Source organism: Panthera pardus, unplaced genomic scaffold, assembly GCF_024362965.1.
Source record: "Panthera pardus isolate Hobbes unplaced genomic scaffold, ASM2436296v1 HiC_scaffold_4, whole genome shotgun sequence".
Classification (NCBI taxonomy): domain Eukaryota; kingdom Metazoa; phylum Chordata; class Mammalia; order Carnivora; family Felidae; genus Panthera; species Panthera pardus.
The window spans coordinates 9,881,247-9,908,963 of NW_026526969.1; the positions used below are offsets into that span (position 1 = coordinate 9,881,247).

At 51.0% G+C, this 27,717-nt stretch overlaps 2 protein-coding genes across 5 annotated transcripts; one reads left to right on the top strand and one right to left on the bottom strand.

Moving 5' to 3' along the window:
- Positions 1-122: 122 nt before the first annotated feature.
- Positions 123-18,328, top strand: PTCD1 (pentatricopeptide repeat domain 1). 4 transcript variants are annotated; one of them, XM_019422627.2, is made up of 9 exons: positions 123-227; positions 2,505-2,992; positions 5,501-5,641; positions 8,714-8,932; positions 10,717-10,818; positions 12,739-13,446; positions 14,501-14,617; positions 15,312-15,494; positions 17,173-18,328. In XM_019422627.2, exons 2-9 carry the CDS (start codon positions 2,528-2,530, stop codon positions 17,353-17,355), a joined length of 2,118 nt encoding a protein of 705 aa, XP_019278172.2. In that variant the 5' UTR covers positions 123-227; positions 2,505-2,527; the 3' UTR covers positions 17,356-18,328. The 4 variants fall into 4 exon arrangements, with proteins under 4 accessions (XP_019278172.2, XP_019278171.2, XP_019278169.2 ...); XM_019422626.2 differs by having other exon boundaries at positions 141-248; XM_019422624.2 differs by having other exon boundaries at positions 190-260.
- BUD31 (BUD31 homolog) lies at positions 17,785-27,684 on the bottom strand. Its single transcript, XM_019422638.2, has 6 exons — positions 27,456-27,684; positions 26,111-26,245; positions 25,561-25,681; positions 19,920-20,042; positions 19,559-19,725; positions 17,785-18,030 (listed from the first exon to the last, which is right to left on the bottom strand). The coding sequence occupies exons 3-6, from the start codon at positions 25,652-25,654 to the stop codon at positions 17,980-17,982; spliced, it is 435 nt and encodes a 144-aa protein (XP_019278183.1). The 5' UTR covers positions 25,655-25,681; positions 26,111-26,245; positions 27,456-27,684; the 3' UTR covers positions 17,785-17,979.
- Between the last annotated feature and the right edge of the window lie 33 nt (positions 27,685-27,717).

Here is a 27,717-nt window from a genome sequence, read left to right on the forward strand (position 1 = left end):
CCGAGGGATGCCGGGAGCTCCCGGAGCCCGCGCCGGCCTTTCGCCTGTCCAGACCCGGCCAATAGAGCGCGGAGTACGGGCCGCTCCGCCAGGCCCGACTAGCTGCCCGCCGATCTCCTGCCTCTCCTCGCTGCACCGGATAACCTGCATCCGCGCGCAGCGGGTGGGGAGTTCGCGCAGCGGACTGAGCCTGCGCGAAGTCGGCGGAGACGCGTGCCTACGGGAAGGTGGCCGGGAAGGAGGGCCTGGTGCGCGGCGCTGTGAGGCGGGCACGCGAGTGGGGGCGACGCGGCGGGGTGACGCGGGGCCGCACTGGGGGTGACGCGGGGCTGGAAGTCCGGGCTGCGTTCTCTGGGCCAGACTTTTCGAGTGGGAGCCCATTTGACCTTTCCTGGAGCCCAGTACTTGGGCCGGGACAGGACAGGGGCCGCGAGTGTCACCGTCTGGGTCGGAGTGGGGGACATCTAGTGAGACGACCGAGGCTCTAAAGGCCGGTGTGGAGTGGTCGGGCTGGCCAAAGGGCCCCTGGGAGCGTCTGCCGAGGGGCGGATCCCCCAGAGTGGCCAGCGGCAGCGCGTCACTAAATCAGGGGTTATTAGCTTGGGCAGGTTAATGAACTTGGGGAGGAAGAAAATTACACCTTTAATTTTCTCTGTGTGAAATGAGCATTTCCTTCCGTGACGGAGTAACGTTAGCAGTGCCCTAAACTAAGTCGTGATTTCCAGTGGGGAGGAGGGTAAATGATGGTTGGACATAGAGTATCTGCAACTACTTACAAGCTATCATTTACGCCCATCACTGCTTTGACAGGTTGACAGAATCTTGGTATTCAGTGTGTTGCAAAAGCAGCATATAAACTAATGTAGCATGAGTGCGTTTTCAAAACGTTTTGATACCTATTTTGATATCATTGGGTTTTTTTTTTTCTTGCAGTGCTATGTGTTTCATTTAATGCATATAAGCACTTTATTTAATATGGCTACCTGAAAATTTTAAATTATATATGTGCTCACGTTATATTTCTGTTAGAGTTGCAGGCCTCATCCAACGTGGAAAAGGCCCTTTGTGCTAATGTCACTAGGGTGGTGGTCAAAAGAGGCTGTCCAATATCTTACTCGGACCTGGGTTGGAAGTCAGCCCAGTTCCACACCTGGCTGGTCTTACCTTGATATTACACTGTACTGCGGCAGGACCCCCCAGCCAGTTGCTCCCCTTCCTGAGCCTCAGTTACTAATCTGTTCAATCTGCAGTCACTTCTGCAGTCTTACCAACTGTGACCTTCCAATATAACTAGATCCTAAAATATTTTCAGGCTGGCTATTCTGGTGTTTTTTCTTTATTAAAGAGTTTCAAGTATGCAGACCAGGATGTCTAGCTGTCCAATAGAAATACAGTGCGAGCACATACGTGATTTAAAATTTTCAAGTACTCGTGTTATTATAAAGTTTAAAAATTGGGAAACTCATGTTAATTTTCTTTAGCCCAGTATGTCCAAAATTATTTCAAAATGTCATGTCAAAAGATTATCGTGTATATATTTTACCTTCTTTTTTTTTTTTTGGACACAGTCTTTGAAATCTGGTGTGTAATTTGTACTTAAAGCACATCTTCATTCAGACTCGGCATGTTTTAAGTGTTCAGTAGCCACGTGTGGCCAGTGGCCACTATATTGGACAACACACCTCTAGTCCATTTACCCACAGATTTTGCAGGAAAGACACGTTTGAATTAACTTCCCTGTGCAGAGGCCCAGAATGCTGACAAATTTTTTCCTAATAATACATTATAATAGCTACGATTTCTAAAACTTCTATTAAATGAAATGTGCTAAAAATACCTCATTTAATCTTTACCCTCGTGGTGAGGTCGGTAGGATTATCCTCACTTTTTAAGTTTTTTTTATTTTTTTAATGTTTATTTATTTATGAGAGAGCGAGCGTGAGTGGGGGAGAGAATCCTAAGCAGCCTCCAGGCTCCAAGCTGTCAGCACAGAGCAGATGCCGGGTTTGAACTTACGAACCGCGAGATCATGACCTGAGCTAAAGTTGGACGCTTAACTGACTGAGCCACCTAGGCACCTCGGATTATCTGTATCTTGCAGCTGATGATATCTAGGCACAGGAAGGTCAAGTAATGGGCCTAGTCCCACAGGACTCAAACTCAGCTCTAACTTCAGTCCCCGATCTCTTAAATCATGGCTTGATAATATCAATAGCTTATGTCTGTCGGGTGTTTACTATGCCAGCACCATGCTGCAGGCCATGTATCCGAAGCCTCATTTGATCATTGCCACAGTGCTGTAGTTGACCCCAGTTTACAGGTGAGGAGACTGAGACCAGAGCAGCCAGTGCTGGGAGACTCGTGGATGATGGTTTGGCAAAACTGAAATCTGAACCTGGGCTTTCTAATCTCAGAGCTTGTGCTTGTACTCACTTCTGTGTCCTCTTTCTGCCTTTTGTGACTACAAGACCAGTTAGACTTCATTCTTTTTCTGACCTTGCCAGGCCCTAGAGGGGAAAAGCCAGAGATGGACCTTGTGAGATTCGCCCGGCTCTTCTCCGGCCCTCGCCCAGTGGGACTGTATGCCCTTCAGCACCTTGACCCTCTCAGAGCCAAATGGGCAGGAGGCAGGGAGGGGCCCAAATGGCTGAGGGCTGCGGGGCTGACACAAGCCTGCAGCAGCTCTCCCTCTCAACTGCCCCTTGGCCAGGGGAACCAGAAGAACAGGAGCAGCGTCAGCTCTGACCTGAGCCAGCCCGGCCCCATGGCCACTCAGGAGGAAGAGGAAGAGAGCTTTGGGACCCTCTCCAACAAATATTCCTCAAGGAGAATGTTCCAAAAATCGACAGCCCAGTTGTATAACCTACGGCTCAGGGAACAGAGTGTTGACGAAGATGAGGAGAGGGACCTGGAGCCAAAGCCATGGCGGGGCCGGAAAAACACCCCTTACTGGTACTTCTTCCAGTGCAAACACCTGATCAAAGAAGGAAAGGTGAGGGAACCTTTGGATTCTGCTGCTCCTGGGTCTCCTTCTTGGTAGTTCAGTATTCTTGAGGGGCCACCTTACCTTCCCTATCTCTAAATATTTGGATGCTCAGGGCTCTTCTCTGTCCTCACTCACCCTGGGTGCTGCACTAGGTGACCCACCAACCCCCTTGCTGTCAGGGTCCCCCTCCTTGTTACAGTTCTCATGTTGGTATCCTCAGCCCATCCTTCCCAATCTGCATATCCAGCTACCTCACCATCTCCCTTACATTTACCCACATTCACCTGAAGGTTTTGTTCACAGCCTTGTTTTCCCTGCACTGTCTTCATCTCACTAAATGGCGATGCCTCTCAGGCCAGATGCCTTCAGGCCATCCCCAACTCTTCTCTTTCTCTCACCAGCTCCAGGTTCAAGATGTTTCCAGTCCTAACACTTCCCTCAGGGCTACCCCTAGCCTTAACCTCAGCCCCTCAGCCATCAAAACCCTGGTCACTGGGCTCCCTGCTGCTCACACCACCTCTTTCTCCCACATCTGCTTGCAGCACAGAGCCATCCTATTAAAGCAGAAAGAAGATTGTTATTTTTCTTTCCAGGACTCTCAATGTGTTCAATGACATTGATGTTCATTTTATTAAGTATAGATAAAGACATTGCATTTATGTTTAAAAATCTCTTAGAGGTGTGTGTTGAAGATTTGGGGAGTGAAATGATGCAATGTCTGGAATTTGCTTTAAAAAATTCAGTTTGGGGGGCGCCTGGGTGGAGTCGGTTAAGCGGCCGACTTCGGCTCAGGTTATGATCTCACGGTCCGTGAGTTCGAGCCCCGCGTCGGGCTCTGTGCTGACAGCTCAGAGCCTGGAGCCTGTTTCAGATTCTGTGTCTCCCTCCCTCTGACCCTCCCCTGTTCATGCTCTGTCTCTCTCTGTCTCAAAAATAAATAAGACATTTAAAAAAAAAATAAAATAAAAAATAAAAAATTCAGTTTGGAAGGGGTGGGAACAGGGTATGGTGAAACAAGATTGGCTGAACATTCATCATCATTGTAGTTCTATTCTCTTTACTTTTGTGTGCGTTTGAACTTTTCTTTCTTTTCTTTTTTATTTAACGTTTACTTATCTTGAGAGAGAGAGAGAGTGTGAGCAAAGGAGGGGCAGAGAGAGAAAGGGAGAGGGAGAATCCCAAGCAGGCTCCGCACTGTCAGTACAGAGCCTGATGTGGGGTTCGATCTCACTTACTGCAAGATCACGACCTGAGCCGAAATCAAAAGTCAGACGCTTAACAAACTGAACCACCCAGGCACCCCTATTTGAACTTCTCCGTAATGAAAAGTTGAGAAACAGAGAAGTCAAAGCCTCACAATAGCTTATGAAGGCTGCAAGATCTGCCTTCCACCCTCCTTAGCTTTCCACTCATCTCCCCCTCCCTCACTGTGCCACAGCCATTCTGGCCTCCTCTCTGCTTCTCCAACTCCCAGGGAGACTCCTGCCTCAAGCCTTTTGCACTGGCTGTTTTCTCAGATAGCTGCATGGTTCCTTCCCTCGCCTCCTTCAGATCGCTGTTCTGTCATCTTCTGGTTGAGGCCCTGCTTGGCTGTCATACCTAAAACTGAATCTCCCATACCCTTCTTTTGGCACTGCTTGCTTTATTTTTGTTTTAAAACCTATCACCATTTGACACAGTGTATATTTTTCTTAGTTATCTCATTTGGTGTCTCTTTCCACACTAGAAGATGTGTTCCATGAGGGATCTCCCTCTTGTTCATAGCTGTATCCCAGCGAATAGACTTTGCCTGGTACATAGTAGGATTCAGTAATTACTGGCTGAACCGACGGACAAAGAAAATAATTAAGTTGTAAAGGAGTGAATTGAGGATTTAAAGGGGGTGGTATAGGAGTAGGGATGGGGTAGAGACGACTATGGGCCAAGGGGATTTGCAGCCAGAGGAAGCTAGTCATTCAGGGCTGCTGTCTTGTGCCATCTCAGGAGGCTGCTGCTGTGAATGGCCCCCTGTGATTGTGCAGCACAGTGGCCCTGAGTGTACCTACCAAACTGGCCAGAACCCAGTCTCCCATCCAGCTTAGACCCAGGGGGTGGCACTACAGATGGGGTCACCAAGGAAGCAGGGGGAGGGCAGATTCCGGGATCTGCAGAATATTTTCTGAGGACTTAGTGAGGATGAGGCCCTGGCTCCACTCTAGGCCCACAGACAGGCAAAGACATGGCCCTGCCTTTGAGGAGTTTAACATCTGGCTGGAGGGAAGGCAGGCATGGCACGGGGACTGAGAGCTTTTGTAGGTGGTGGGAGTTTAGGGGGCTTTTCTTCCTGGCCACCAGGAAGCTCCCTTGTTGCAGAGCACAGGAACCAAGAAGCTGGTGGCAGAGGCCCAGGGCGGATGTGTGGCTCCCGGGCACGCCTGGGAGGGTCCCTCAGTCTCAGTCTCCTTCCCTTTTGCTGAGGGTCTCTGAGGCTGACCTGAGCCCCCTCCCATGTCCCCCCCCCCTCCCCCCCACCAGCTGGCAGAGGCCCTGGAGCTGTTTGAGAGGCAGATGCTGAAGGAGGAGCGACTCCAGCCCCTCGAATGCAACTACACGGTGCTGATCGGGGGCTGCGGGCGAGCCGGATACCTGAAGAAGGCCTTCAGGCTCTACAATGATGTGAGTGGGGGCTGGGGCACGGGGCCAGAGGGCTAATGCTCCAAAGAGCATGGGCTTTAGAGTCAAAAGGAGCTGGGTGCGTATCATGAGATGTCACCTGCTGCTGCATTACCCTGGTCAGACCGTTTAACCTTCCCAGCCTCTGTTTCATCATCTGTAAATTGGAGGTGGTCTTGGAAGATTACATGAATTTGTAAGTCCTCCTACCAGGGCAGGCGCCACCCGACCTCTTCCTTTTCCACTGCTACCCACCCCCAGTTTGTTTCTCCTCCTTACCCCCCACGCTCTATGCACATGCACACCCTTCTTTCAGAAAAAAAGGGCTTTTACTTCTCTTGGAAGATGATTTTACTTTATATTCATCCACTTCTTGTGTTGTATTTATCACTCGCAGAGCCAGGAAGCTGTTTCTTTTGTGAGTCAGGAGAGAGCTTTGCCAAAGAGGATAGTAGACTCCAGTATAAGAGACCCCATCCTCTCCTGGAGCCAGAAGCTGGGAGCATCCTTTCTCCCAGCAGGACTTGTTGGCAGCCCTCGGCTGGTCATTCGGGATGTTCTTACTGTAGGCCTGATCATCCCTGGTTGGAAGCGAGGGGGAAGAGTTGTGGTTACAAATGATAAAGTAACATGTCCTCTAAAAAACCTAATTAAATACCATGGTGTAGAAAGACATGATCAGCTAGCCAGCAAAGAGCATTCAGGTGGTAAGTGAGGGGCAGGTGGGGCCAGAGAGTGTTTATTGTGGTTCTTGGTAAACAGTCCAGTAGCGGGCACTTCCTTACACTTGGGGGATCCTTAAGGGAATTGGCACATGTCACCTCGGAGAAGATCAGTTCATTCTTTTTATTCTCTATCAATTTGCTGCTTTTTTTCCCCAATAAACTTTTTATTTTGGAATAAGTTTAGATTTATAAAAAAGCTACAAAGATATGTGTTCCCAAATACCTCTCACCTAGCTAATCCCCATATTAACATCTTACATAGTGAAGGTACATTTGTCAAAACTAAGAAACCACCACTGGCACATTACTGTTAACCAAACTCCAGACTTTACTTGGATCTCACCACTTTTTCCATTGATATCCTCTTTCTATTCCTGTATCCAGTCTGGGTTCTCATACTGGCTTCTCCATTTTGTGATTATTATTATTTTTTTTGAGTTTCCTTCCCCCCCCCCCCCCCCCCCCGTGACATTGACAGATTTAGGGAGTGCTGGTCAAGGATTTTATAGAATGTCTCTCAATTTGTACTTTTTTTTTTAATTTAAATTTTATTTTTTATTTTTTAAAATTTGCATCCAAATTAGTTAGCATATAGTGCAACAATGATTTCAGGAGTAGATTCCTTAATGCCCCTTACCCATTTAGCCCATCCCCCCTCCCACAACCCCTCCAGTAACTCTCAGTTCTCCATATTTATGAGTCTCTTATGTTTTGTCCCCCTCCCTGGTTTTATATTACTTTTGTTTCCCTTCCCTTATGTTCATCTGTTTTGTCTCTTAACGTCCTCACCCGAGTGAAGTCATGTGGTATTTGTCTTTCTCTGACTAATTTCACTTAGCATAATACCCTCCAGTTCCATCCACGTAGTTGCAAATGGCAAGATTTCATTCTCTTTGATTGCCGAATAATACTCCATTGGATATATATGCCACATCTTATTCATTCATCCATCAATGGATATTTGGGCTCTTTCCATCCTTTGGCTATTGTTGATAGTGCTGCTATAAACATGGGGATGCATGTGTCCCTTCGAAATAGCACACCTGTATCCCTTGGATAAATACCTAGTAGTGCAATTGCTGGGTCGTAGGGTAGTTCAATTTTTAGTTTTTTGGTCAATTTGTACTTTCTTGTGATGAGGTTGGGGTTATGGGCTTGGGGAAAGAATATCACAGAGGTGAAGTGCCCTCTTCACTTCGTGTCACGGGACCTATCACAAATGACATTACCTTCTTGGTCACTTGGTGAAAGTAGTGTTTGCCAGGTCTCCCCACCTGTACTGGTTTTCCTTTTCCATTTTTCTGTGGGTGTCCTTCGCAGCTGTTACTACTGTTGTTGGTTACTTATTTGTCTGGTATGATCCTTCCTGTCTAGAGCATGAGCTCAATGAATACAAGCTGTGTCTGTCCTGGTAACCACTGGTGGCCAGTGCCTGGCTTGTAGGAAGTCCTCATACATGTCTGTTGTATATGTGAGTCCACACAGAGCACGCATCATCCGTCCTCAAAGTCAGGATCACCATCCTCATTTTTCAGAGGAGGAAACGGAGGCCCTGGGAGATAAAGTGCTATGTCCAGAGTTACCCTGCTTGAGAGCACTGGAGCTGGGATTTGAGCCCCAAACGGCCTGACTCTAAAAAGAAGTTTCTTTACACTCCTCTGCAAGCAGCTTGTCACCTGCCCTCGGTCAGGTGGCCTTTGTCTGGGAAATAGCACTTGGCTTTACCAGGAGCTTCTCAAACTCGAGCTTGCTCAGTCACCTGGAGGGCTTCATAAGCACAGCGTCAGCCTCACTCCTGGGTGTGTGACTCTGCAGGGTGGGGGATCCTGAGATGTGCTGCTAGTGTGGGGGCCACTCTCCTACCTGGCCCTTGCAACAGCCTTTCAAGATGATGGTATCACCCCCATTTTTCCAGTGAGGAGCTAGCTTGCCCGTGACCACTCAGTTAGGAAATGTGGGAGCAGGGGTTTGATTGTTCCCTCCTACCTTTCCCCGGACCACATCCACACCATGGATCTTCACAGTCAGTGTGACCTCGTCGGCCAGTGGGTGGGAGCATCTGGAGGATCCTGCTAAAAGCGTCTCAGGCCCAGAGTGGGCTGATGGCCATGGGGAGGGTGACTTTGGTGCATCTGGAGTGCAGGGTTAGCTTTCAGAGTCCCTCTGGCTGAGTCAGGGTTTTGGAGAAGTAGGCCCTGGCATATTGCTCAGCTCCACCTTAGCACAGGCCCTGCTGGGGGCCTGTTTAATGGAGGAACAGAGTCCTGTCTAGCTTCCTCTCAGGGCAGCTTGTCACCTGTGTGTCCAGCTGACCCCAGAGCCACTTCCAAGTTTCTTCCCATCAATGCAGATGAAAAAGCGGGACCTGGAGCCCTCAGATGCCACATATACGGCCCTGTTCAACGTCTGCGCTGAGTCCCCCTGGAAGGACTCTGCTCTGCAGAGTGCCCTGAAGCTCCGGCAGCAGCTCCAGGCCAGAAACTTCCAGCTCAACTTGAAAACATACCATGCACTGCTGAAGATGGCCGCCATGTGCGCAGACCTCAGGATGTGCCTCGATGTGTTCAAGGTGAGGGTGCCTCTTCCTTCCTCATCCCCCGCTTGGGGCCAGTCTCACGTGGCAGGTGTGAGGTTGTGGCTGCGTCCCTCGTGCAGGGGTCAGGCGTGGCTTCACGACTCAGAGGCCTCGTGGGACACATAAAGAGGCCCCTCCCCTGTGCAGGCAGGTTGTGTGTGCCGCTGTGTGCTGTGTCTCCCTGTGCGGGACTCGGTGGTGCCGCAGAGGAGGGCGGGGCTTCATAGCGCTGAGGGCAAGTCAACGCCCAGCAGGGCAGGCCTCCTGCCTAGAGAGAGCAGTGGGAAGAAAAATCCTGGTTTCTGGGAGGGCGGAGTCTGGCAGGTCAGTGTGCCAGGTTTGAGGGGAGCAGGTGAGTGGGCTCATGGGAGTGCTGAGCAGGGGCCCGAATGCCTCAGGGCTTTGGCCTGCAGCCTCTTTTATTCCCCAGCTGCAGGGTTTTTATCTCCAGTCCGGAGAAGGAGACAGTGAGGGAGGTTTAAGCACGGAGGACCGGAGGACCGAGAGCAGGGTGGTGGTTCTGCATTCTCAGGTTGTGAAGGGAGATAAACATGAGTTAACACCCAGACAAAGGCTCATGGGAAGCAGGGAAGGCTCTAGGTGCCTACGACCTAACCTCAGGAGAACTGGACACACCCTTGGCAGCGTTGTCTTCCCTCAGGGCCGGCCTGCTCTCTACTTTTAAGTTCTGTCTCACTCTTCCCATGGCTGACCGACGCTTTTCCTCACTACTCCAGTGAGCTCCCACCTGCGCACTGCAGGAGCCAGGACCCGATGGAGTGTCTCAGTACCATGTGGTGCGGGACAGCCTTTGACCAGTCCCTGGGTTGGCTGCCTTGAGCCGGCCTGGCCTGTGGGAGAGGCAGGATCATGGGGTCTCAAGTCTGGAGACCTCCCTGAGTGACGAATCCCTCTAAAGGGTGCTGTGTGAGAGGCTGGTGCCTGAAGCTTCCAGAAGAGGGCGGTGTGGCTGATAGGTCTCTGACCTGTCCAGAGATGGCATTGGTATTTTATGCAGGTCACTCTGGCTGATGGGGGAGAAGGCCCAGTTCAGAAAGAGCAGTGATTGTCCAGGAAGAGGGAGCATAAACTAGAAGCTCACTGAGATGGAAGAGTTGGTGACTGAGGGGGAGACGGGAGAGCGGCAGCAGACCGGAAGAGTGGGAACACCCATGCTCACAAGAGGGACAGAGGAAGACAGGCTTAAGGAGACTCTGAGGTGCTGAGTGGTGGAAGAAATTTCAAGAAGTCTGGCCAACCCCGACAGGCCCGGGAGAGGCCAGCACCATGAGCGCGTACCATGTGCAGGCCCCACACCTTTTGGTAGGGTTGTTCCAAAAGTCCTCTAAGGCACGTCCTACCCGTGACCCCACTCTACAGATGAGGAAGCTGAGGCCAGGGAGCTTAATGCCTTTCCCACGCTCACAGCTGGCCTATGGCGAAGCTGGGACCTAAAGCCAGTTCTGTGCAGAGCCAGTGCCTCAAGCACAGGGGCTAGAAGTGGCTGCAGGGATGGTCTTTGCCAAGGAGCTGCACAAAAGTGATTGCTTCGGCCAGGAAGAGCAGCCTAGAAGGAGGGGAGGACGGAGTGCAGGCAGCAGCTGGATGGCTGTGCTCAGGAGCTTGTTCTGAGCCACTCTAGAGCCAGATTCAGGTCCCACCTCTTCAGGAGGCACAGCCTGGGGTGCGCTAGGAGTGTCTGCCCTGAGTCAGCCCCGTCGGGCCCAGCACTGGGCTCTGCCACAGGTTCTCAGTGTGACCTCTGTTCCCTCCCCCAGGAAATTGTCCAGAAAGGGCATGCAGTCACCGAGAGGACCTTCAGCTTGCTGCTCATGGGCTGCATCCAGGACAAGAAGACGGGTTTTCGATATGCCCTGCAGGTCTGTCCCTCCCAGCTCTGCCTTCCTACCTCTCCTGCTGTGCACCTGTGTCAGGTGCAGATGATGATGCGTGCATTTGAGCGGCTGTGACGGCCCTGTGCTGGGTGTTTTTATATTTGTGGCATTTTGGCCTCTGCAAAGCACATGGCTTCCCACCGTTTTACAGATGGCAGGGAGAGGAGGCCCTCAGACGCGGCATGGCTGACCCCCAAGTGAGGGCATAGCCAGTCCTCTCCCACTCTACCGAGTTGCCTTCTGTGCAGCTAGCTCAGATCGGCTATGCTCACGGTCTCTGAATGCCCATAGCACCCTTACCCAGAGTGCTTGTTCAGCCCACCTCCCTCAGGCCCCCACTCAGCATCTCTGCAGGTGGGACCCAGGGGTCTGCATTTAATCCTAAGAGATTCTCATGGACATCGAAGTTGAGACACACTGCTCTGATTCCACCTCAGGTCCCCCGAGAGAACCCCCCTAATGAAGTGGGGTGGTGGTATTAGGAATGGTACCACAGCTGCTTTCGTGGCTTCTTACAGGTGGGGAGGACCCAGAGCTCACCTAGAGCCCTCCCACTTAAGGCGGGGCCCACAGACTGGCAGCTTAGCTTCACCTGGGAGTTTGCCAGAGAAGTAGGGTCTCAGCCCCACCTGGGCCTACTGCGTCTAGATCAGCATTTCAACAAGATCCCCAGGTGACTGATCCACATGGAGTGTGAGCCCCAGTGACCTGGGACAGCCCTGACCAAAAGCTCGCCTTCCCTCTGCAGACTCCCTGGAAGCAGTAGCTTTATAGTGAAAATCAGCCAAGATCTTGTTCCTCCCTTTCCTTGTTCTAGATCTGTTCTAGTTAGAGGTAGTTTGTAAAGCTAATAGCTGGTTTGTGTTTTGCACCTATTAAACTGCTCAAGCTAGGCACCAATAGCCCCGTTTTACAGACAAAGAAACTGAGGCTCACAGAGGTTAAGAAACTTGCTTAAGGTCCCAGAGCTACGAAGCAGAGCTGGGATTTGAACCCACGTCCGTCTGACTCTTAGAGCCCAAGCCCCCACTAAACCTCAGTTCTGTCAGCGTTTCCCATGGGGGTACCTGCTGAGACCCTTGCCCTTCTTAAATCCCTGTCTGATGGGCAGCAGATGTCTTGCAAGCTGCACCCACCTGGGCCTGACCAGCCCTTACCTTGTCTGCACACTTACCCTGACAAGGATAGGAAGTCGGATATGAGCTCTCATCCCACTGAAGGTGGCCTTCTTTTGAGCCCACAAAGGCAGTGAGACCAGTGAGCCCTGTGTGGCATCTCATGACATCTTAGCAATGGCGTGGTTTTGGTGTCAGACTGACCAAGACATGATCAGGGCGGTCCTCTGTGGAAAACACACTTGAGTGTGCAAGGCACTGTGCTGTGGGATAAAAATGATCTCAAGAGGAAACAGGGCTGCCAGCTTGTGAGGCACTCTTCCTGGTTGAGTCCCCTTCCACTGTGCCTGCTCTCCAGGAAGTGTGAGAAGGCTGCACGGGGCAGGGCACACAGTGAGCACCCAGGAAGTACAACTAAATCCAGTTCTTAAGTCATTCTAGACTCTTCCGGAACCTAGCCTCTCTGATCATCCCTCCCCAGAGGAGTACAGAGAAGGCAGGCAGAGACCCAGGGCAAAGTCTGTTCCCAGTACAGGGGCCTTGGGAGAGGACAGAGAGATGAAATTGCGAGAACAGTTTTGGGGTAAACTAGAGGGAGGACAGGGGTCCTCCAGAGAGTCCTCAGATTCTCAGGATTCTCAGTTGTCTAGAACCTGGCGTTGGATTAGATACTGTCCAGCTCCTTCCTGTGCCCTTTGCATTTACCGAATGGTTGTTGACTCCCTGTGCCGGCTCTGCCGAGGGCTTTTCTGAGAAGGAGCACAGGGCCAAGCTTGTCTCTCCCCGGTAGGTGTGGAGGCAGATGCTGAGTCTGGGGCTGCAGCCAAGCCAGCATGGCTACAACCTGCTCCTGGGGGCAGCTCGAGACTGCGGCCTGGGGGACCCGGAGGTGGCCTCGGCACTGCTCCTGAGGCCCAGGGAGGAGACAGTCTTGCTCCAGCCCCTTGCAGGTGGGTTTTGGGCAAGGAGGAGAGCCCAGGCCCGGGGGGGCGACGGCATGTCAGTCAGGCTGGACGTGGAGGCCCTGGAGAGGCAGCTGTTTCTGGAACCTTCTCAGGTGCTTGAGGGCCCTCTGGAGCCTCAGGAAGCCAGAGGCCCCAGCAAGGCCCAGCCCGAGGTGGAAACCAAGACAGAGCCTGACCACATGGTGGCCCTCACTTCTTTGGCCCCAGAGCCTTCTCCCCGGGGGCCGGAGACCAACCTCCTGACATTGGGAGCAGTCTCCCCAGCTGTGGTCTCCTTCGGGACTGTGACCACCCCGGCTGACCGGCTAGCCTTGATGGGGGGCCTGGAGGGCTTCCTGGGCAAGATGGCAGAGCACGGGCTCCGACCCAACATCAAAACCCTCACACTGCTTGCTGAGGTGGTGGAGCCCGGGAGTCCCGCGGAGTCCTCACTGCTGACCGTCCTGGACATGCACCAGGTGGAGGCTGATGTGACGTTCTTCAACACGCTGATGAGGAAGAAGAGCAAGCTTGGAGATCTGGAGGGGGCGAAGGTGAGGGGCTCAGAGGCAGGCACCAGGTTCAAGGCTGCGGTCCCTCCTTTCCCTTCCCTCCTCTGACCTTCTGACTGCAGGACCTGGCTCCCCTGCAGGGTGTGTCATCCGTTCCTGCAGTAGGTGGCCAGACTGTCTGGGGCCTCTGTTCTGGGCCTGGGCCTGAGCCTGGGCTTGGGCAAAGCTGACAGTCGAACGGTGAACCAGCCAGCCACTCTCCCTATCCCCGTTGAAGAGCTCCCAGGTGGGTGGAGGCAGACATCAAACATCCTCACACTGCTGAGGGGCACATGGGACACGTGGCCTAAGAGGCTGGTGGCTCCCAAGTGTGCCCACCCTTCAGCCACAACCCCTGACACACACACTGATTTAGCCCTCTGTGTTAAATGCTGTTCTACAAGCTTCCCATCCTTTCCTCTCTTCACTGGCTGCACCACAAGGCTGTGCTGGTACAAGGCTTCCCCATTTCACAGACGGGGACATGGGACTCCTCGTGGGATTTTGTCCATGTGTCTTTGTCACGTCTCTTTTGTCAGAGCACTGACCTGGGCTCTTGTGGGCTCTTGTGTCCTGTGAAGAGACACAGCCTCTGCCTTCAGGCCCTCAGTGCAGAGCACACCTTCTAGACAAGGTAAACACGACAGAACCCCTCCCTGAGCCAGGCAGGCTGCGAGGCCATCTTCTTCCGCAGCCCCTGGCCCAGGCAGCCTCGGCCGTTACTTCCCACGCTGTTGTTGGCGCTGTCTCCCGCCTTAGACACTGAAGGCCAAAGGCCAGGATGGATGACCGACAGTGGAACAGAGACAGGAATGTGAAGGGATTCATGTTCCCATTCATGTTCGGGGAGAAGGCAGGGTAGTCCTTGCAGAGCAGCTGAACTCTGGGGAGCTGGGCTGAGAGCAGCATCTAGCGTGGCTGCAGAGGGGGCTGCGAGGCCCCCGAGCATTGCTGTGCCCCCGAGGCCTACAGCACCCAACCGGGGCTTCAACCAGGGAAGGCTCTGGCCGGGCCCGGTGGGTTACAGCTTACAGAAGTGCCATGTCTGTCCCCACAGGCTCTGCTGCCACTCCTGGCAAAGAGGGGGATCCTTCCCAACCTGCAGACGTTCTGCAACCTGGCCATTGGGTGCCACAGGCCGGGGGACGGCCTGCGACTACTCGCAGACATGAAGGTGAGTGGGTCCTGGCCAGGCCAGGTGCTGAGAATTCAGGGTGGGGCGGTACTTGGGAAGAGAGGGCCTGGGCCCTCCTGAACCCCCAGGCCTCTGCACCCAGACAGCATAAACAGTGTGCATGGGGGTGGGGAGTGGGGATGCTCTAGCTTCAAGTGTATAATGGTCATTGGCCCAATGTGAGAGAAAGTGGACCCTGGTCAGTTGCTGCAGGAGCCGGCATTGAAAGCATAGGGTGTGACAGTCTTCAAGGTGGCTGTGGTGGGAGAGATTGAGGGAGGTCGTGGGGAGAGACTAGGCCCGGTTCTGGAGGGACGGAAGGTATGACCGGAGCAGGGGTCTATCAGAACCTTGGGGGCAGGGGTTGCGGTAAACCTACAGCCAAGAGCCGAAGAGGTGGTCTGCACGTGGTTTACTGCCCGAGTCCACTGATTTCTGAGCAAGTTCTTCAGGGCTGAGAGGGTAGGATCCTCAGCTGGGTGGGCTGGGCCTGCCATGTGGGGCACACACTTTCCTCCTGGAGCAGGAAGGACAGCCCATCGTTGCCACAGGGTTCTTCCCTTCTTGCCCTGGTTGCTGGTCTGCAGAGCAGGCCTGAACGGCAAGGTAAGCCCCCTAGCCTGACACGCACGGTAGGCTGCTTTGTCCCAACAGTGGCCATCTCCTTGCTGATTGTATGTCTGTGATGTTCCAGAAATCCCAGATGACCCCCAACACCCACATCTACAGCACCCTCATCAACGCCGCCCTCAAGAGGCTGGACTACACCTATCTCATTGACATCCTGAAGGACATGAGGCAGAACAGAGTCCCGGTGAATGAGGTGGTCATCCGCCAGCTGGAGTTTGCAGCCCAGTACCCACCCAGCTTTGATCGGGTGTGTGCACCAAGTTCCAACTCACCTGTCTTCTCTTTAACCACCCCTGCCTCTCCCCTCACCCCTAGGGCCGGCCTTTCAGCGGTGGAATTCCGTTGCTTTAAACTGTCAGTGGCTTCCCTTAGGAGAAATTCCAAATTCTTCAAAACACAGCCCGTGAGTCTCCGTCCCTGTGGCTCATTTCCTCTTAGGCTACTCTTCCCTGTATTCACGGTCAGTCCTACTGGCCTCTTTCCTGCCTTGGGGTTTTTGTATTCCCTCTGCCTTGATAGGCTCCCCGTTTTTCCCACAACTGGCTCTTCATCCTGTGGGCCTCAGTTTGAATGCCTCTTTTTCAGAGCTGCCCCACTACTGCTGTCCCTTCCCATCACGTACAGCACTGTTCCTTTTTGCCATGCTTCACAACCTGTCATTACACGTGCACGTGACTTTCACCTTTGCAAAACCATAAGCCCCTGGAGCTGGAGACTGCCTGGCTCTGCTGGCTCCCCGGGGCCTGCCCATTGCCCAGTGCCTAATACAGTCTGTTTGTCAAGTGAATGGGACAGCAGCAGCAGTGAAAGAATCTGCTTTGTACTGGCCACTTCTTTCCCTGTTGTTCTGAAGAGAGCAGGCTCGGGGGCAGGGTGGGGGTAGGGGGCTCAGATTTTAGGTCTACGGAGCCAGACTCTGTGTTGAGTGGCTCCAGAGCAGCTGTGGCCTGGAGGAGGGAGCACAATCCCAGGGGGTAGGGAGTCGGCAGGGACACAGCAAGGCATGGGGTCAGGGACAGCCGTGCAGGTGCAATGCTGGAATGCCATTTTGAAGGCCCAGTAAGAATTCATGAGATGGCAGTAGAGAGCGTGCCTGGCAGAGGGCACAGCAGGGAGTATTTGGACAGTTGGTTAAGTCTTCTCATTGGTTCTTCCGAGTTATGTTATTTTGGATGCTAATCTTTTGTTGGCTCCATGTTGCAATATCTTCTAGTTCGTGGATCTGTCTCTTTACTCCGTGGTGTAGGGCCCTCGGGGCGTCTTCTCAGGTTCAGTCAAGTCACCGGACGACCACAGGCCCAAAGCTTATTGGATTCAAATCACATTTGTATTCCCTTACGACGGTGATGTATTTCCATTTGAGATGGTCAGGTTTTTGTTTTATGTACTTTTAGGCTGTATGAGATACATACAAATTTAGAATGGTTGAATCTTTTAAATCAGACTGTTTGTCATCATGTGGTAACAGTCTTCAACTTGGACATTTTTTGGGTTTTTTTGTACATATTCCTCTGCCAGGTTTCCTTTGGGATCAGCCAGGTTCATGCTGTTTGCTCCTTTCCTGCCTGCCTCTCCAGAGACCACTACAGCAGTGCTGAGAACGGAGAGAGGCACTCAGGCTGTGGAGGCAGAGTTAGCACCCGGGGATTCTAGCTTGGGGGGCTGGGGCGACGTCCCTGGTGTGGCACGGCAGCTCGTATTTCGAAGGAGTGTTAGCAGAGGAAGTCTGGTCTACCCCACAGCAGCTTTGTCTCTCTACAGAAGCTGCTCAGGGACCAAACAACTCTTCTGCCCTCTCCCTTTAACCACCTAGGAGCAAGAACAGCTTCCCTGAGGCCTGAGCCAGCTGCCATGGCTTGGGATTAGCTACAGGTAGCCTGCAATGACTAATGGCTCCTCTGAACCCCATGCGTTTCCATTTGTAGTACAAAGAGAAAAACACCTACTTGGAGAAGATTGATGGCTTCCGAGCTTATTACAAGCAGTGGCTGAAAGTGATGCCAGCAGAGGAAACCCCCCACCCGTGGCAGAAGTTCCGGACCAAGCCCAAGGGGAACCAAGACGTCATCACTGAGGCTGACGTGGACAGAGGCCTTGGAGGCAGGTGAAGGGAGGCCCCGGGGGACTTCTGGCAGAGCTGGAACAGAGTGCGTGGTGTTTACCGGGCTCCATGGGAGCCCCGGGATGCTTTCCATAGCTGACCCACAAATGTGTTCCAGTGGCCTCCAGCGCAAGGGAATGGTCGGGCCCAGAGGAAGCGCTGCAGCATTCTGCAGGCATTGGTACGAGGACACACTGGGCCCAGGGCCTGACGAGTCCATGGCAGGTCCAAGAGCAAACCGGCTGACCTTGGCACGCCCTCTCAGGTCATCCTTGCCCCCATCACCGATGGGGAAAGTGAACTGGCTCAGAGTCACACGGCACCTACAGGGTGGAGTCAGGATTGAGTCCCAAGGGTGACGGGTCACTGGGGTCTGGTGCTCACCCACTGGGTTCTACAGATGGCTGGCTCTCTGAAAGAACAAATGCAGGGCCCAAAAGGTTTAAAAGTTTTATTTCTACAAATCACAGCTGATAAACACCAAAGCCTTAACATGTAGAGACCATGCTCCCACTCGGGCCTGGAGCACCGCTCTGCGAGAAGAGCTGCTCCCAGGAGAAGGCGTGATGGGACAGGCAGAAACCTGCGAAGTCCAAGGTTCAGGGTGAAGAGAGGTCGGGGCCCGAGGGCCTCAGCCAGAGCAGCCCCGACAGCCGCAGTGCGTGCACTCGATGATCCGGCCCTGCAACAGAGGACAGCTGAGACACCGCACTTCCCCCACGCGCGGCAATCCTCCCACCAAGAAGGTGGTGGGACATTCACGATCTACCGTGACACTCTTCAGAGTGTCTGCAGGACACTCTTCAGAAAGCCCTCCATGATGGATGGAAACAGCTACTGTGGACCCTGAAGCTACACTTCTGTGCACTTAATATATGCAAATTCTATGTACATGCTTATGCCCCCACCACAAAAGGAAAAAAAAAAAACCTGTGAGCAATTCTTGTTATTCTATGAAGTGAGCATGACACACCCTTCAATGCGCTGGAAGTTGGGTCTGTGTACTACTTGGGGCTCAGTGCCAGGGGCCTCTGGGCTGGGGAACTTTCTAGTGGGGGCACCGGGAAAGAGGACGTACACCTGAATCTATATGGCAGCCGAAGAGTCCTATCCCCTGGACCAGGTGGGCCCCAATGTCTGGCTGGGGGCTTGCCCAACAGAAGGCCCTAGAGCAGTGATTTGTCTTGATTTTCCTTTTTCCTGTTTTGGAGGAGCAAGACCCTTACCTAAGCAAACAAGATCAGAAGGTGAAACCCAACTAAAGCTAAAGCAGGCTCTATCCTGGCCGCAGGGCTGGGGCAGCACCCCAGACCCAATGCCACCACAGAATCCTGGGGCTCTCAGAGGGGAGGCTTCTGCCACTTCACCACCTCTCCCTGCCCCTACCAGAAAATTCACACCCAGATTCTTCCCTTGGGGAGGCAGCCCTCTTCGATGCCCCCTGCCCTTTGGCCTTCCACGTGATTCAGGGAGACAGAGCTACCTGCTGAGCTAAAGCCCCGTGCCTGGAGTCAAAGCTCTGTAAACTGTAACTAGTGTGCAGCATAGAGGGACCCTGTGATGAGGCGCCTGTGTGACAGGTGGCCAACTGGGAGGCAGGCAGTCCAGTCTGACCACCCGGCTCGGCCCACAACGAGCAGCCAAGGGTGCTGCACTCAAAGGCCACTAAGGCTAACATCACAGTAACTGTCTGCCTCCTTCTCTACCTCCAGTTCAGAGAGGCTGATGCTGTAAGCTCAGCTACTGCACACCCAGCATCATTCCGGAGCTCCCCAGAGAACAAGGTTCTGACAGAAGAAATACAGTGTAATTCTGAGGAAAAGGAGGCCTGGAAAAAAGGGTACCTGAAGAGTGAGCCCCAGAGGGGAAGGACAGGAATGTCTGCTTACTGGCCTGTGCTTCCCTGACTCAGCCTTCCCACCCCCAGGTCATACATGAGGAAGGACTTCAGTAACTTGCCCAAGGGTGGAGTTGAGACTGACCCCCCCAGACCTAACACGCCATTGCTGCCAAACTGCCGGGTGTGGGTTCCCCGAGAGAGCGATTCCCTCTCTTGGGAATGGCCAGCAGGCCATCCAGCAATAAGGACTACTTTCCAGCCCAACAAAACAGTGTAAAATCCCCTGGCGTCACCCAGGACACACTTCTGAACTGAAAAAGGAACCTCCAACTTGATCATCAGATGTTACAGGGGCGGAGACCTCACTTACCACTTCCAGCTTGCTTTTGGGGACCCGGCAAATGCAATTCGTCCCAAAATTGGTGTCCCGTGTCTGAATGCACCGCAGGCAGCATAAATTCTCATACCCCTGCTTTTTCCATTTTGCGATCAGGTTTTTGTCTGCGTAGCCTTCTTTAATACAATATTCATATAGTTCTGTCCAAAAAATGGGGAAAGGGCATCAGACCACGGTATAACACAGCTGCCCCAACCCATCACCACTCTTCCTTAAAAAGACTATTTCGCCAACAGTGGTCCCTCCCCGCCTTTTTTAGTGATAAGACAAATGACATTTGCTAAGGCGTGAAAGCCACTCAAGTTGTCCAGGCCAAGAGAATTTAGCTAATTACCTCTGCTTATGGCTTTCCGCTTATAAAAGAGGTCAAAAATATAGCGGGTTTTCTGGTGGTGGATCCTGAAGATGGGCCACAGAGACTCCACTTTCCTCTTTCCCTCATGAGGTTCTGTTTCAGCTGGGGAGAAAAAGGGGTGTGTTTGTTTTGTTGTGGCAGGCAGCGTTCAATCACAGGTCACAATGTTTTGTTTTGTTTTGTTTTTTAAATAACTAGGGATAAAGAATAAATCCTACTTCATACCCTCTAGGTTTGCTGTCATCAAAGTGACAGTAACAGGTGTTGATGTGGAAAAATTGGATCATATGCTGCTGGTAGAAATGTAACATGGTGCAGCCTAGCCTCTCTGGAAAAGTCTGGCACTTCCTCCAGGAGTTAAACAGTTACCAAGTGCCCTAGCAGTTCTCTTGCTAGGTATATTCCCAAAAGAACTGAAAACACATGCACACGAAACTCCTCTATGAATGTTTAGGCGGCATTATTCACAATAGCCAAAAGTAGAAACCACCCAGCCTCGACCAACTGATGAATGGATACACCAAACATAACCCACCCACAGGACAGAATATCATTCGGCCGTAAAAAGAAATCAAGTATGGACTTACTACAACACGGATGAACCCTGAAAACATGAAGCCAAGTGAAAAAAACCTCCTCCCCAAAGCCCACCTACTGGATGACTATCTGCAGCGACACAAAGTAGGTTAGTGGTTGCCTCAGACTGGGGGGCGGGGGAGGCACTACTGAAGGGTGCAGGGTTTCTTTTGGAGGGGTAATGGTTGCTTGACTCTGAATATACTGAACACCCTTAACACTTCAAAAGGGCAAGTTTTACAGAATATGACTTGTCTCAATAGAGCTGTTATTTTAAAAAAGATAAAAAATGAGCCACGTGATTTAAACATGATTGAAGTGGCAATTCTGTCTCTTAGCAGCTCCAAGTTGATCTTTATCACCTTGACTCAGTTTTTAGAGAATGGAGAAAGGGGAGGAGTGGTCAAGAAAAATGTGCCTCCATTTCTCCAACTTTGGGGACATTCTATGACTTAGGATGTAGAACTCAGCTCCACGAACAGGATTCTGTGATCCAAGCAAAAGGCAGGTGTTGAGGCCTGAGCAGTGCGCACTGTGTGCCTGCTGCAGCTGAGGCCCTGATCGAGTGCCGAAGACAAGGCAGTGGGGCAGACAGAGCAGGTCTGGAGCCCCGTTCCGAGGAGGGAAGCAGATCAGCACGTGGTGGTAAGTGGTAGAGGCCAGAGAGAACACAGAGGGGATGGCAAGTGGGGAGAGGGGGGACTGCCACTTTATACATGTGATCAAAGAAGGCACAAGAGGGACATCCGATCACAGACCTTAAGAAACAAGGGGTGGGCTGGGGACTGGGCAAAATTGGCGAAGGGGATCACAGGTACAAGCTTCCAGTTAGAAGACAGGTCCTGGAGATGTAAGGCATAGCATGAGGACTATCATTTATAATACTGTATGGTGCGTTTGTAAGGCCTGGATGTCACATTGTGTTAATCATTTCATATACACATATCAAATCATGTGCATGTGCATGATTTAAAATCATGTGCATGATATAGATCCCAATTTAAAAGGGGGAAGGGAGTGGGGCATTGGGTGGCTCAGTCGGTTAAGCAGCCAACTCTTGATTTCAGCTCAGGTTTTGATCTCATGGTTCATGGGTTCAAGCCCCATGTCAGGCTCTGTGCTCATAGTGTGGAGCCTGCTTTGGATCCTCTGTCTCCCTCTCCGCTCCTCCCCCGCTCATGCTCGCTCACTCTCACAAACATCAAAAAATAGTTTTAAATAAAAAAGGGGAGGGGCAAACATGCTTATAAGGCAAACAGCAATGCAAAGGCCCTGAGGCAGGACTACTTAGGGACCCAGGAACAGCAGTTGTGGGCAGGGGATAAGGGAGAGAGACAGGGGATGGAACTAAGGAGGGGGCTGCAGTGAGACAGTGTTTGACCTGGAAGGCCACACAAGGACTTTGTTTATTTTTGAGAGACTGAGACAGAGTGCAAGTGGGGGAGGAGCAGAGAGAGAGAGAGAGAGAGAGAGAGAGGGAAGGAGACACAGAATCCAAAGCAGGCTCCAGGCTCTGAGCTGTCAGCACAGAGCCCGATGTGGGTCTGGAACCCACGAACTGCAAGATCATGACCTGAGCTAAAGTCGGATGTTTAACTGACTGAACCACCCAGGTGTCTCAGGACTTTGGTTTTGCTCTGATGGGGAAGTGAACCACTGGAGGGTCCTGAGCAGACTGTGATCAGACTTAACAATTTGAAGCCCTCACTCTGGCTGCTCTGTAGAAAAGACTGTAGGGAGAGAAGTAGGAAGCTACCGAAGTAATCCAGGTGAGAGTAGCTTGGACCATGTGGTGGAATTTAAAAGGAATCAAAATTTAGACTTGTGGATTTTCTAACATTGCACTATGGATAATTTAAAATGTACACAAAACAGCATATTGGACCCCCAAGACCTACCACACAGCTTCAAACATTTCTAGTATTCAGCTATTTTTATTTTATCTGGTTCTCCCCACTTCTGGGGGTGGGAGACTGAAGTATTTTAAAGTGATCTCAAACCATCAAATGTCACATTCATAAATATCTATGTATCTCTAACATGTTAAAGACTTTTAAAAAAGGATCCACAATGCTAATATCCCACACAACAAAACCAACCATTCCTCCTTATTAGCAACCATACTCAGTTCAGTTTTCACTCATTGCCTCAAAAACACCTGCTGACAACGCATGTGTTTGAATTAAGGTCCAAACAACATCCAGACATTGTACTTTGTTGATCTGTCTCACAACATTCCCTCCATCCTGTCACCCTTCTTAGGAATCTGGATGTCTTAGATGCTTGGATAGGAAGAAAGAATGAGAAGAGTCCAGGATGGGTCAGTGGTTGTGGCCTCAGAACGGAAGCAGCTCTGGGGTGGATGAATGGTTCAGTTCTGGAAATGGTTAAGTTTGAGATGTCCAAATGGGGCCACTCCATAGGCAGCTGGTATATAGAGTCTAGTTTTGAGTCACGGCTGGAGAAGATGTGGTCACCTGGGCAGAGTGTGGAAAGCCATGCATCCGGATAAGCCACTGAGGGAAGGGCACGCTGCTGCCTAGGCTGCAGCTGGAAGCAGAGCCTCCCTCCCTGAGCTTTGGTCATTTTTCAGTCTTTTAATCATAGCAGCACTCCCATTTTTAAAGTCCCGTTTGGACCCATTTTCCCAAAACCACGTGCACATTCTTGGATGTTGTTTTGTACAGGTCCACACACAAAGTGGAACGCCGTCTCTGGTGGCTGATGCAGAGTCCTGCCCCTAGGAGGATAGGGCAGGAAGAAAGGCCGGGGGTAGGGGCATCGTGGCACAAACTAGATGTAGCTTTTTGCCACTTTGCTAATGCCAAAAACTTCAAAAGCAACTGCCCGTTAACTTCAAAACCTTGGCAACAATTCTTTTAAAATGTTATTGTTTAAAAATCTAGCTAAGGGTTCATTATGCAAGTGTTTATGCTTATTTTCAACTAGTTTAAAGTCCTTATAAAAGCAGTTATTTACAAGTCCTGGTTATAGTCCACAGAAATAGTGCCTTTATTTCTGAGTTACCCACCAAACTCCCCTGCCACACAGTTTCCCCCATCTCTGCCCCTCAGTTGCTATAATCAGGCTCTTTGGGGACCTCCAGGGCCACAGCAGCTGTACAAAAACTTGAGTGTGACCTAACAGACACATAAAGAGCCAGGCAGGGTCAAGAGTCAAGCTAGCAAACACTGGGGACAAACTACAAGAGAAAACGGGAACTCTCCAACTGCTTCAGTAAGTGTGAGTTGTCCTGTAAGTGGCCCTCAGATCAGGACAGGCCTGGTAATGCCACTGGCCTTGGGCTCCTCTGTGCCAAAAGCCACACAAGGGTCCCCCATGTCTAGGAGTGTGGCCACAGATACCACAGGCAAAAGTTGTGCTAGAGGCTACAAACGAGAAACCAGCAGCCCCAGCCAGCCTGAAGGCAGGCTTTGTTTGGCTCCTTTCACAAATACCTGCGCGTTTTGTTGCTGTTGTTGCTAAAGTGTGAGCAGGGGAGAGAGAATCTTAAGCAGGCTCCATATAGCATGGAACCCAACGTGGGGCTCAATCCCATGACCCTGGGAGCGTGACCTGAGCCAAAATCAAGAGTCGGAATCTTGTTTTTTTAAGTTTGAATCTTAAATTAGAAGAGTTCACATGGGGGCACCTGGGTGGCTCAGCTGGTCAAGCATCTGACTCTTGGTCTCGGCCCAGGTCATGATCTCATGATTTAGGAGATCGAGCCCTGCATCAGGCTCTGTGCTCTCACACAGAGCCTGCTTGGGATTCTCTCTCTGCCCCTCCCCCGCTCATTCTCGCTCTCTCAAAATAAACCTGGAGAAAAAAAACCAGTTCACATAAAACAGCTGGATTTCTGGCTTCTCTTGGGGACCCCCCCCCCCCCCCCCGCCCAGAAAATTTGGCAAAACTTAGCCTGGATCCCAAGGTAAAATGGGCTTCGGGTGAATAGCAGCTCCTGCCCCTGTCCAGTCTGCCACATCCTCAGAGTTTCCTATTGTTCCCAACACTAAAGCCAAGTCTGGTGCCACCTGCCATCCACTGTTTTCTTCATAATGGAAGGAAGGACAACATGAAACAGGTCTTACACCTGTGAGTTTATCAAAAAATGGGAAAGCAAAGAAATGCTGATGGCCTATATGATTAAACAAAAATGGAAGAGAATATTTCTTTTGGAGACAATTTTCAAGGACTCACAAAATCTTTTCTATTATAGTGCTCTCCAGGTTCCTTTATTTTGAATAGAGATCGGTTTGGGGAAGAAATCTCTCAGCCAAAAATGACCTTGATTACTGGAAGTTCTAGGTATTTAACAGAAGTTATCTGATACCATCAGTTTTTGGGAAAAAAGGCAACGTGACTTAACAATGATTTAATAATTATTGCTGGAGGTATGACCTCATAACAAGGGTTAGTTACCAAAAAGCTTTAAAGAAAGGACCGCTTTAAAAAGCAATTCAGTAAGTAGTTACACTGTGATCATATAAGATATAAGGCTCATGGCTTCGGACAAATTTTCTAAAATCATACTACATGATTCACAAAGTTCAGGATCATCGACATTTTTTGGGAACATACGTTGTAAAAAACTAGTGTATAATGCAGAAACAAAGTGATGATGAAACCAGTGTCAAAGACCCAATATTTTTATTAAGAAAAATAATAAAACTGTTTCAGAAAATGTGAAAATGAAAAAGGACAGGATTTCCCAAGTAAACATATTTTGTAAAATTCTAAATATGTACCTAACCAAAATAGTAACTAATTATAGGTCTGCTATTCGATCTTTAGTCTCTAAAGCTTTCATATCTAGTTGGCCCCAAAATGGCTTTGAGGACCTTTTCATTGGTGCCATCCTATTTTCCAGGACATAGAACATTCCTGAGTTAATAAGCAAACAAAACACGTCAGTGTCAGGAGGCCATAGTGGCGCTGCCTGTCTCTTCCCACTGATACTTGCATTTATGCCTGGCCCCTGGGGGGTCATCTAAGCCTATGACCCTTAGACACACCTCACCCAGTCGCGAACTCCCCCACTCACCTTCTCTCATCTTTTGATCTAATTCATCCAGTGTCGGCTCGATCAACTCCCAACCATCTGGGGGAGCTTTCCGGCTTCTTTTGACTTTAGGCATGTTTCCCACAAGATAATTTGCAAAGATCTGGGGGAGGAAAATTAAATGGATTGGTTTCTGAACCTGAGATCCCCAAAGGCCTTCACTAGCCACCATTTTGGTGCACATTCACTTCCCTAACTCTGTTTCTTCATCTGTAAAATGGGGATAATATAATCTACCTATAGGACCATTGTGAAGATTTAACTGTAGTTATATGCAACATGCCTACATTAAATGTGTTTAATAGACTTTTTGGTGTTATCATTAACATCACCTATGAGCCTGGCCCTGTACTGGATATTGGGAACACAGAACAAAGAGTAAGACACAATTTCTGTAGTTGAGAAGGTGACATTCTAGCAAGGAGATATAAAGTGACAAGGCAATTACAACATAGTGTGGGAAGGGCTATGGTTGAGAGAGACCAGGGAATGAGTGTTTAAAAGGGAAAAAGATGCTGTCAAGTCAAAGTACCTTAGGGTCTGCTTCCCAAGAGTGTAACAGAAAGATCTCTGATCTCTTCAGTTACAAACTCAAGTTCTTGTCCAGCTCTACCAATTACTGTAACTTTAGGGGAGGTCACATTCCCTTTCTGGTCTTCAGTCTTATCTGTAAAACGAGAGCAGTGAATTAGCTTGATTGCCAAGGAGTTTTTGTTCATTTGTTTGTTTTTTAAGAAAGAGAGCACACAAACAGGGCAGAGAGGGAGAAAGAATCTTAAGTAGGAGCTCAGCACGGAGCGCAACACAGGCTCCATCCCATGACCCTGGGATCATGACCTGAGCCATATACTCTACCAGCTGAGCCATCCAGGCACCCCCAAAGAATCTTCAAACCCAACAAAGTATTACATAAAGGCAAGTTATATAAAGTCCACACAATTAGCCAGTCCAAATCTAAACAACCACATTTTTCAAGCCACAAGGCCTTTCTAGGTGGCAAAGCAAATTCAGGTTAATTACCTCCTACTGTGCAGCATAGCAGACTCCTATCCCCCAAACTCATCGGTCCCTCCCTTCTGTGGGGTGCCTGACAGTTTACAATGTCCACTCCCCCCCCCCATACACCCCCAGCCTCCTTTCCTTAATCCTCCACTAACAACCTTACGGATGAGAAATGAAACTTCTGCAGGTAAAGTCAGAGTCACACAGATGAAAACTGGCAAAGTATGATTCGGATGGCGGGGGGGGGGGGGGGGGGGCTCCTGACTCCCAAATCAGTGGTCTTTGGACGTATCTTCCCTGCTCTGAAGCTAGAGATGGTCAGAATCTGGACCCTGCCCAAGCGCGCCCGGCTGGAAGAACAAAGATACGGGACACCAATTTGCTATGACCCAGGGAAATTCGAGAGCCCTGGCTCATCTGGAGGTCAGAGGACAACCCACAATAGAAAACTGGTAGAAGCAACTAGATCAAGGGGTGTCGGGTGGTATAAGAGGTGGTAGCGCTCGTAAGAAGAGCGTGGAAAGGCATTCGGAGCTAGGGAGGGAAAACATTACAGTCGCGACTGTACAAAAGGCTCATTGAGAGGACATCTGGGCCGAGCTTACAAGAACAAACAGCATTTAGACAGAAAACATTTTCGGGAGAGAAAACAGTGGGAGGAGTGGGAACCTAGAAGCAAGAGAACCCCTAAACCCATTCCCTGGGCAGAACGAACCAGGCGCCGACTCTTCTCGGGAACTCACTCTGACCTCCCGCTCCAGAACCCCACACCCGTCCCAAGCCAACCGCTCCCACCGCCTCTGGGCCAGTGCAGACCTCCGATTCCTGGCCTTAGCGGTCACCAAGGTACTAGAGAACACAGGAAAAGCACTCACCTGAACCACCGTCGCCGTCAGCCGCCTCTTTATCGACGGCTTCCGCTTCCCAGGTAATCTCTCCAGGATGAGGTCCTCGCGGATCCCCTCCCTTTCTCGCGCTGAGATTGCGTCATTTTAGGTGTCTGCAGCTCCGCCTGTACAAATTCCAGCCCGCTGTTGCCTTTTGCCGTCACTTCCCGGGGGGAGACCGGCAGGCTCACGCGTCTCCCCGGGGGCTGAGGGACTGGGGGCGCTGTTGCCTGGGCAGCGCGCGGGCGAG